This window comes from Heliangelus exortis, chromosome 1 (genome assembly GCF_036169615.1).
Source record: "Heliangelus exortis chromosome 1, bHelExo1.hap1, whole genome shotgun sequence".
NCBI lineage: Eukaryota > Metazoa > Chordata > Aves > Apodiformes > Trochilidae > Heliangelus > Heliangelus exortis.
Genome location: NC_092422.1, coordinates 172,933,506 through 172,944,630, shown reverse-complemented (window position 1 = coordinate 172,944,630; position 11,125 = coordinate 172,933,506). Strand labels below are relative to the sequence as shown.

General features: G+C 42.0%; 1 protein-coding gene across 1 annotated transcript; it reads right to left on the bottom strand.

Moving 5' to 3' along the window:
* On the bottom strand, nucleotides 1-9,238 carry CAV2 (caveolin 2). The gene is made up of 3 exons (XM_071733688.1): nucleotides 9,013-9,238; nucleotides 8,642-8,829; nucleotides 1-2,199 (listed from the first exon to the last, which is right to left on the bottom strand). The coding sequence occupies exons 1-3, from the start codon at nucleotides 9,160-9,162 to the stop codon at nucleotides 2,049-2,051; spliced, it is 489 nt and encodes a 162-aa protein (XP_071589789.1). The 5' UTR covers nucleotides 9,163-9,238; the 3' UTR covers nucleotides 1-2,048.
* Nucleotides 9,239-11,125: the final 1,887 nt, after the last annotated feature.

Sequence of the window (11,125 nt, the reverse complement as noted above, 5' to 3'; positions counted from 1 at the left end):
TTCAAGCCTAGCCTGACCAATTTTTATTTTCAAATGAGATATTTTTATTTTTAGCAAAACAGAGGTATTTTGAAGAGCACATCTGAATAGCAAGCTAACTTGTTGCAGAAGGAAACTTCAGAGAAGTTTTCATGGGCACTAATCATTAATATCCAGTATTGAAAAGCCATATGGATCCCTCTATAAATGGCACAAATGGTAAAAGTATTTTTAATGTACAATGATGTTCTCAATGTCCAAAGAATACAGTGTCAGCTAGCTGCTGTAGGCCAAAAAGCAAGAAAAGGAAAATTTGGCAGCTCATCTGTAAATAAAGCATGTGCCCATAGAAAGAGTGTAGTGAAAATTCTGCACAGAGAGGCCTGCTTCAGAGAAAGGAATCATTCCGTTTAGGCTTAATTATACACAGAGATACATAATTTCCTACTATAAATAAGTTAAATGCAATTAATGATAGTGGAACCATATTGATGCTCATTAGTTTATTTTCCCTCTCCCATATTTTGAAAGAATTGCATAATATTCTATGCTGTTTGGCATTTTCAGAGCTTTTTAAAAGTTGAAAAACCTGAAGAAAATGAAGTTGAAAACAGGAAAAAATGGTCATTTTATTATTTACTATATATATTATATATCTTGTTTGATAAGAAATCTATCATTTCAGAAAATAATATTCTAAATCATACAAACATTAAACTATTACAACTTGTTATCTGTGTTTAAAGAAAACAGCAGCATTAGCCTATCAGAAGGCTACTGTATTTTAAATGTACCTCTGCATATGTTATGTTATTCTAGTTTACAAAGCCATATTAGGTGCAGAAGGAAGAAAGGTTTTTTTATGGGTTAGGCTTTAAAGGAGCAAATAAGCAACAGAGTCAAGTAAACAGGTGAGGAGAATTAGACAAGGATACCAATGATACTTGCTTGCCTTGTGTAAGAACTTGTTACCTAGTTAAAGTGCCAGAGTAGTGCCTATCATTTTAAATATCACAATATTAGCACAAATACACAGAAGTAGTCAGGGTAGCATTTGCTACACCCCATTTTTAATAAAAACCATTTTTAATAAACATATTTCAAATTCTTGCATAACCTTGCATTAAATTATTTCTAATATTTTGTTTTGCACACAACCATATATTATGAATATAAGAGAATTGCATGGCAACACTTCAAAATCTACATACTTTAGAAACTGAAAATTTCATTATCTGAAGGAATTTTTTGCAGTGTCCCAGTCTTGCTGCTTAGTAAGTTGGTTAGAATTCAAATACTATAGAAATAAGGATTCAAAGAAAACTGATCAAGTGCCATTTACAAAGGTACAAAATATACAACAAAGTTATCCTCTCATTAAATAAAATATACAGATTAGAATCGTAGAATCATAGAATGGTTTGGGTTGGAAAGGACCTTAAAGATCATCTAGTTCCAACCCCCCTGCCACAGGCAGACACACTTCCCACTAGGCCAGCGTGCTCATTAGCTGATGTTCTTCATCATTAGCTAACACCTTATTTTAAGGGATAAACTTCCAGGGAGCTTTTCCTCCCCAATATAGGAGAGTTACACAACAGTTTATTTTAACTGCTGGTAATAAAGAGCTGATCATTCTGCATAGCGAGTGCCAAAAATGATCCCTGGTAGACTTGCAGTAAAGTCAATGAGGAACCCTCCAGATTAGATTCACTGAAGGTATCACAGCCTATTTAAATATTTATAGTAATAATGCCAATCATTATCACTGGTGGTGGTTAAACCTCCATGAGAAGCCTTCTGTAATCTAGCAATTGACGTACCATTAAAATAAAGTGTTGCCAACATACTCAGTCTTTGCTCTGGTGTTCAAATAGTGAGCTGTGAAAACTGCCTACTTATTCTTAAACTGATCTCCCTGAAAATAGATGAGTTTTGCAAAAATTAGCATGTTCCCACTTAAACCAGCCACTGAAAATTTAGTTTGGAATGAATGGTAAGTGCTTGTATGTTAGGTTAGCAAAGAGGTGCAACACCAGCTACAACTACAGCAGTTGCATCCCTGACGTTTACTCTTGGTCCAGGCGAATATTAATCATGGCAAAGAATCGGCCTATGCTCTCAAACAATGGTGTGATGAAAACATCTGTCAGGCTCTTCCATATAGTTTGCACTGAAGGCAGGACCATGAGACAGGTTTTCACAAAAGGCACCACAATCCTGCAAAAAAGAAAATGGAAGATTTGAAGACAGGTGCTGATAGAGCATGGGGAAATCAGAATCACCAAGCATAAGTGTGAGATCTTATGAAAGAGGAAAGGTTTTTATAACTATAAATATTTAAAATAATTGATTTTACACTCTCACAGTCATTCTCCATCAATTTTGTTTGCTCACACCTGCACATGCAGAAGCACCATGATGCATGTGGCCTTCTGGCCAGGATCCTTTGTGTGAAACAAAGGGGACAGAAGCCACCAGCTTTCTTTTCATCAAGTCTCTTCTTAATTGGCAACTCTAAGCTAACTTTTGAACATGTCTGTTCCAGAGGTGAGCTTTTGCTGTTCTCTCCCTGCTTCTGGAAGGGCTGGTGCATGTTGTACGCTTCAACCTTGGTGCCACTCCACGGTGGCTGAGGAGCAGAGCCATCTGCTAAGGGTATATCCAAGAATGAGTCTTTGGTGCTTAAGAGAAACACCAGGTCCCCCAGTTTGATTGACTGGGAACATCACTCTCTATGACCTGGTCTTCCTCTGCAGTCTGTTCTATTGTTTCTTTTCTCCCTCTCTCTCTCACACATGGAAATGCAGAGGCAGACCTGCATCTTGCCATTCCTGCCTCATTCTCAGCAATCCAACATCGCTGGTAAAAGTTGCTACAACAGAAGAGAGACAGTAAAGCAGTATCTGGTTACAGTGGATTACTATAATACAGACACGTGCTGTATCTCTAAAATAATTGGATTTTGTTGATGCTGTACAGTTTTTCATTTGTGGGTGTGAAACTTAAGGTAGAATGAGGTCAAAACTCCTGGTCAGGGGAAAGATATTTTTAATCACTCAGGGTGGATACTTGAAATTGCTGTACTTCTATCTCCTGAGCACTAGTAACCATCTGGGAATGTTCTCCATTTGTCCCAATTCCAAAGCAGTGTCATTAGTGGTGGCTTAAGCAAAACATACTAACAACAGAGGAGATCCAGAAGAGCACATATGGGCAGCTCAGGGGGGGCAATGGACACATGATAATTGATCACAGTACTTTAAATTATTCTCCTGTTTTAATCATTTACTGGCCAAAATCCCTGGTCATTTCACTAAGCTGGATATGCTTATTTGGGTGCAGACAAATTAAACCTATAAATAATTTATGTAACACCGAAGTGGTACTTGAGCATAGTTTTTTAAAAATCTCTGTGCCATGTAACATTTATTTCCTAAATTAGGTAAAAGAAGCTACAGATTCTCTTGATAAAGGTAATAAATTTTGTTCTAGTTTGCTGTTGCATTCAGTATTTAAGATCCCAGTCTTGTGTCCATGTAATTAGAGAACTCTCATAGATTTGTTGGAATGACAGGAAATATTTAATTTTCTAGTTGATCATGAGTCTGAAAAATAAGCAAGTATTGTATATTACAAATGAGTACTGCTCAGTACAAATTAGAAAAAGTATAGTATATTTTTTAAAAATTGAAGCTTAGAAATAGAGTCAAAATTAATTATTTTCTGTGTTTATCTATCCAGATTCTCAGCTTTTATCATACAATGCAAGCCATGTACTAGTATGTCTGTGCTGCATTCTAAGCTAACCCAGATGGATTTAAACAAGAATAGTTTTTCTAAAACCTTCTCTTCTTTTGTCTCTGCTGAAACAGCTAGCAATATACACACACCATATAGAACTGTGAGCATTACTAGAGCAGTATCTAGTGTATCTAGTTTTAAACTGAACTCAATAAATTATGTGTTTTATAACCACCTATAGTATCACTGCATATAGAATGAATAACTTCTGAATAAAATTAGGGCTTCACGTGTTAAGAGTACAGTTGGTAAACATCAGTAATGCAAAGTGAAAGAAAAGTGGTATTTCTCTGAGCAACACAGGGAAAATACCAGAAATGGCTACTCAGCTTGTGTTAACTTCACCCATTTTCCATTTCAGTTAGTTTATAGAGGACATGTCACTGCTCCTTTTCTGTCACCTAAACTTAATTTGTCCTGCATTTTTTGTAAATCTAACTGAACTGCTGAGTAGCAGAAAAGTCAATATGTGGTATTTCCAAATCATCAGAGGGTGCGATTTGCTTTCTGTGGAGTTACCAGGCACACTTAAAAAGTAAATAACCAAGTGCCATTAGAAGTTATGTGTTTGTTTTTGTGACCTGTCAAATAAATGTTATTATATACAACCTTTACTCCCACTGCTGTAGGTTTACCAGAGTCTGCACTTCTGTTTACAGAGATGGTGGCTGCTTTCTTGAGCTATGTCTAACACTGGAAGTGAAGTCAGCATATCCAAAGGATGTCAACACATTCCAAAATATTGGTACCACTAGTGCTACCACATGGTACAGCACCTGTACCATGGGAAGAAGATCAAAGCTCTGTTCAATTTGGCATCCTAGCTGAAGTGTAGCCAAGGTATTCCTGTATGACCTGTATGACCTCTCATTGAATCTTGCTATGTATATGGAACATAAAATACTCATCCTTTCACTAAATAGGAGGAATCACCTATTTTGGGAACTGTTAAACTGGAAAGAGCAAATGAACCCATTTTTTTCCATCTATCCTACCTTCTTTCTGTTCAAGGCCTGACATCTACAAAATTATACCATCAAGCTTTCTCACTTTTGCTCACATTACTTTTTTTTTTTTTTTGCTAATCCCTGAGGTAACATTTGAACCAAATGCCTCTTGGAAATGGCAGAGCAGAATTTAATTCCCACGGATAACAGCATTTGCAGTTCAAAGCAGCTCAACTTTCCACAGAGTTGGGCAATGTGCTTGGTGTGGTCATTGACTATTAATTCAGACTCCTGCTTCGAAGTGAAGAATCACATCTCCTGTAAAGGTCTACAAAATGCAACCTCTGACATCTCTTAATACTATTTTTCAAAAGATACACCATTCAGTGGTTAAATTACCTAATTCTGAGCATGCCTGTGTACTACTTAATGATTTTGAATTAAATCTTGAATGGCTGTACAGTTTGACCAGGCTAAATATTACCTAGCAGTGGCAGAGCTTCTTGTTGAGTCCCATTAACCCTTGGGATATTTATGAGTTAGGCAAGAGATAACTACCAAAGGCTTCCAGGACCCACACATGGTATATAAAGTGTGTTAAAATCAAACATGATATATCCCAGGACCTGTGTAAACTGGAAAATACATAACTAAAAAGGAAATCAGACAATATCCATCTACTCCCTCTTCAAAAGCCAAGGGATGTCTACAGGACATGAATGAAGAGGCATCAAGGCAACACCAGATCATAAGGTGGGCCTTCATGGCACAGCTGTACTGTAATTTCTTTGCATTTCAAACAGCTGGTAAGGAGATATTTTGGGAGCTGGGTACGGTATCAGTAAGTTTGGTAAACTGAGTCATGGAGAAAAAGGTATGAGATGATCTACTCTGCATGTAAGTCCCTGGCTACATCGTAGCACTGTGAATGGAAGTTCAAGCCAAAAGAATCTCTGAGTATCTGCTGCTCTGGTTGATAACAAGACCAGAAAGCTGTCTGAGTCCTTGTGCTTTAGAGCCCATCTCAGACCTAAGACTCAAGATATGGATCCTCAAATGAAGACTGATTCTCAGCTTAGATATCCACATACCAGAACACCCTTCAGACAAGATTACAACAAAGCGTATATGAGATTTAAATGCTAATTCCCAAGAGGTGGCAAACATGTGGCTTGGAACAAGAATCAGTCTCCGATCTGCAATAAAGATCATTTCCCATGTGCTGCCCGGAAAGCCTGTTTTTTTCTGCTCTTGTTTAAAAATCAATAACCAAAACAGCCTTAGTCTGAGGCCATGATTAAATGCTTGCTCAGATAGCCACATGAAGATGTTAAAACTCAGTCTTGACAACTTCTGCAATCTGTGGTGAGAATGACAGCCATTAGTAAAAGAAAAGAAATGTAAGGAAGTAGCCTCCCTCATATGTAGATCACCAACCCTCTTGCTGGCACTGTTTCAGCCCACCAGTATCTTTCACCAGATAGGGTAAAACTGGGTTCTGGTTCAATCAGCCAGTTCCTTTTGTACAGGCAAAAATTCAAAGTGTGTTATTAAATACTTCTTACTCAATTTCCTTTTTGCTTTCCATGAGGTTCCACATTTGCTTCTTCCTTTAGCAATTTTTTTGCTGGTGAAAACAACATTGACTGTCCATTAAGAGGGGGGACAGCTCATGATGTGCCCTTGATGAATAAGGAATGCTGAGCCAGGTATTTGTGCATGCTGACAAAACTACCACAATGTGTGTGACAAACAACAGACCTTTGTGCCTGAGCACTTCCAATATTGTTGAAACACCTTTGAATTTAGCCTCAGGAAAAGCTCCCCTAGGACATATCAACATCATTGTCTCACTGGTTTGGATGATGAAATTGAGGCATAGAGAATCTGACAAGCCCTCCTGCAGGCAGCCATGTGGGAGGGTGTGCCTGGGGTTTTCCCATGACATTTCAACAGCTGAACAGGAGTTACAATGGAATTCCCTCCCTCTCACTTACAAAACAAGGAGTTACTATTTTTCAAGATCCAGTGGGGGCTTCATGGGAGTCAGTACTATGTGTTTAGGGTCCCTGTGCTACCACTGATACCTGAATCTCTTGTTCCTATGCTACCCTCTCAAATACAGAAACACTCAACTCCTTACTCCCTAGAAATGTGGAACATGGAGAGCAGCAGAAAAGCTAACTTCATCTCTGTGTGTTCTGCTTTTGTGTTAAAAAAAGAGAGGCTGTGGGAATATAAGACACTGCTGGCTTTGGATGGTAGCACTGGAGAGGGTCCAAAGGGGTGCAGACAGTGCTACTGAATTATGATTCTTTCACACAGTCCCAGATGCAAGGAAGATCAAAATGAATGATCACTTTTGTACTGATAATGAACACATGGAAGGAAAATTAGGAGTTGAAGAAGCAGGAGTATTCACAGAAAGTCAAGGGAAACTTTTCCAATGAAGTGGCACATTCAGACAGTCCTATTTCAGACACGCTGAGAACCCACAGACCCTGGAAGAGTCACTTGGGATTACTTGCATAAATAGAAACTGACCTCTGAGTCCTGGTTCAGTCAAACTCACATCTGTGTACCCAGGCTGTGAAAGCCTGATGTAAAGTAATTTGGAAGCACAACAAAACCTTTAATCCTAATAAACTGAGCATCAATTCATTCTTCCATTGATGTTCCACTACTGGAAATCTGTATGCCCACTGTTCCCTTTTGCAGCCACATGGTATGCTATGGGTGACAGCTGACAGAAAAGTCTGGGCATAAGATACAATGTTCTTAATAATCTGCAGACCAGAGGAGCAGCAGGTGGGAAGCTCTAAATTATATGGCAACTCCTCTGGATGTTACACAAACTTTATGCTCCAAAATTCAAGTTCATCAGTTTTTGAAGTGGCTCAAGACAATGTCATCAATGCAAAAGTTCATCCACTTTCAAAAACTGAAATCTGCACCCACAAGATTGCAACCACAGGTTGAGATGACCAGTCTAGTACTATTGCTTTGAGTTTGTTCTCCAGTTTCTGGATTGCATTTTGTTTTCCTTAATGACTTTTTCATTATTCCAGTGTTACCCAAGTCATATGAGACAGCACAAACCCTACGTATAAAGATCTTGGTTGCAAGGATGATGTTGATAATCTGCATTCACCCCTTCCTCTACAGACTAATGGATTTTCAGGTCTTTCATCAACCTCATTCTTTTACCTTCCTTTCCTCCTTCTCTACAATCATCTGCCTTTCTGGTCCCAAGGCACTTCTCCCTGATATTTTTCTAGCATATGCTGTTTAAAGTATAAAAGGTTTGCTGTCATTTGGAGTGCTACTGTATTTGCCTGTAAACCTGGGCCCTGGGACACTGCACCTAAAGATGGCCATGTACCAGATGTAAGACAGTAACATCAGATTTTGTGGCTGTAGCAAAGAAAGAGCAAGCTGGGACCCCAGAAGTGTCTTCAGTCTGTGAGGAAAAAAGTGAAAGAGGTAACTGTACTGACAAGGTACCAGGTTTAAGTAATATATCTGTCCGGGTCTTTCAAACACACGTTTTAACAACTTCCGTACTCCAGTTTAAAAGAACCAAGCAATCACCATTATTACTACTCCAGAAGCCAGACAAGGCAGGGATGCATTGCTTTAGGTGCCACACAAATGGTCAAGCAGGCACTCTCTGCCCCAAGAAGCTTACACTGACAAGGCAAACCACTGGTATGAGCAAGGTAAGGAACTGAATCCCAGAGCCAACATTGTTTTCATTTTTCTCCCTTTAAAAATAAAGCAGATATTCCAAGTTGATCTCACTAATGGTTGTAAAGGTACTGGTCAACAGTTTGGCACTAATGCAGTATGAGGAGGGTTCTTCTGAGCTGTCTGCAGGGCCCACGCACCGACGAGCAACAAAACGCTCTTACCAGATGTGCAGGCAGCTGAGCATCGCGAAGACGATCCCCAGAACCAGGGCCATGGGTATGGCAAGGACCAGGGTCAGGAGCTTGTAGATCACGTACTTGCTGAGCTCAAAGAGAGCGTGGCTGCAGACCCAGACTTTGTCGAAGGAGTGGGTTAGCTCGGGCTCCGCGATCACATCCTCGAACCCCACCTGGAACAGGAAGCAGCTCGGCTGTTACGCGGAGCCGGGACAAGGGGGGACAGCCGACCCGCCTGCCGACCCGCCGCAGGTCCCGGCCCGCCCGCTCAGCCCACTCCCTCACCACCCCGGCCCAGCTCCCTCCGGGACGGGTCCCGCCGGGCTGGCTCCCCGCGGCCGCGGGTCAGCGCGCACCTGGAGATGGGCGTTCATCCCGTGGGGGTCGCGGTCCAGTTCATCCTCCGCACCCTTCTCCGCCTCCGACAACGCGGGGCTGCCGCTCCGCGGGAAGTTGTCGTCGTCCATGAAGATGCGAGTGTCCACTTTCTCCGTCTCCAGCCCCATGGCGCTCCCCGCCACTCCGCGGCTCCCGGCCCGGCCCGGCCCAGCCCTGCGCCGTCCGTTCCCGCCGCCCAGCCGGGCTGGGGCGGAGCGGGGCTGCCCGGGACACGCCCCGCCAGCCGGGAAAGAACCGCCGCCGGGGACGGAGCAGAAGCGACGGGGAGGCCCGGATCGGGCCTCGGGGTGGGTGCCGCTGGCAGCGGGGTAGGAAGCGCTCGAGGCGGCTCGGCAGCCCAGGGGACCCCGGTGTGGCAGCTGCTCTGTGGGACGGGGCGTCCAGCCGCCCCCCGCCTCGACTACTGCCCGAGGCGCCCGGCGTGTTTGGTTTCCCCTTTCATCCCAAATCCCCGGGCAGCCGGCCCCGTGCCGCTTTGGCCGCGGCCTCACGCATGGCTGAGATTTGTAGGAGCAAGCGTTTATGGCCCTGCAACAACAGCTGGAATTTTCCTGGCGGCAGGAAAAAAAAAAGTAAAAAACAGTTGAGGCAATCATGCATTAGGCCCTATCGTAACTGCTGCCTGCTTTCCAGCCATAGTGAGCAAGTGGAGAAGAAGGGGGGACGAAGATGTGTTGGCACTGGCCATTAAGGTTCCCACGTCCATCCATCTGGTGCACTTTGAAATTCCTTGCTTGTCTCGTACTTGCTCAACTGCCTAATTGTTGCTTCAATTAAACCATGCATCCGTCACTACAAGCTATTATTGTGTCCCCCTTGGTTATTAGCTTCTGTTCATACAAATTATTTCCTCTGTTTTGTTTGAGAGCATGTTTTAAGCCTAAGAGTGATTTATAGAAAAGTTGGCAAATAAAACATTCGCTCGTATTGCTAGGCAGTGTGAGCTCATGAGCTGCCAGGAGTACCTTCTTGCTGCATTTGATAATCATGATAACCTGTCACTCTTGGAAAGGGAAATGATATTGCTGATCAATGATCTAGGCTTGTTAAATTAGAAGGAAGCTCGTAGTTTTCTTTAATCTTTACTACTGCATTAGATTAACAATCTTTTTAATCTTTGAGAAGCTCACAGGAAAGTGATACAAAAATAACTATGCAAGGTTTGGGTAGGAAATCAGCTAATACAATGCTCTGGACCTTATCGCATTGTTCTTGACCGGATAACTTCTGCAGAAAAGCTTCTCATCTATGTGTTACTGGTGTTGATGTTTTTTTCTCCCACGCTGATGAGTTTAGTGATAGTGGTGTCACGTAAATGGTTTGGATCCAGCGATGTAGCTGTGGCTCATTAAGTTTAAAAGCCTGCCAATACAAGTTTACAACAGGTTCAAATGCAAGCAAAGAAATACCATGATGACTCAAGGCATATTTATGAGCTGCATTGCTACCCCCTCTCCTCCCCAGTTCGTCTTTGTTCTGTTAGTAGGAGGAATAGAAAGGCCAATTGACAGACTTGAAGTTCAGACCCACCCTTTGGGGTGCTTCTGTCTAGCAACTGATATTTTTTAGTCTATTGATATGGGGAGCTGAGTGCAGCCCAAAGGCATTCAGCAGGCTTCTGGTGGTTGCTTGAGTCAGGCACAGAAATTTGGGGTTGATGCTACTTAAAAGCAAGGTAGGAGCAACCAGCTGATCCCAACCTAGCCCCTTGACTGCTGATTTCAGCACTGGTTTATATCAGCTACTTTCTACTTCCCGTTTCACTTGAGTCACAGATTGGGGTGCCTGAGCACAACCAAGGAGCTGCTTTTGAACAGCTCTGCCTATTTCCCAGTCACTCCTGCTATACCTCACTCTACCAACCAGCTTGAGCAGTAAGTCCATAGCTCCATTTGCTCAGCTCCAGCTTTGCTAAAAACTTGGAGGTAGTTCTTCTGTCATGATTGCCCATACCATAGTCTGTCACTGGAGGGTGGTCTTACAGTATCGGCCCCCTTTATAAAAAGCTAATAGCACTTTTTTGTTTATGTCCATCTGTTTGTGTGAATTCTGTTATTATAATGGCTGATA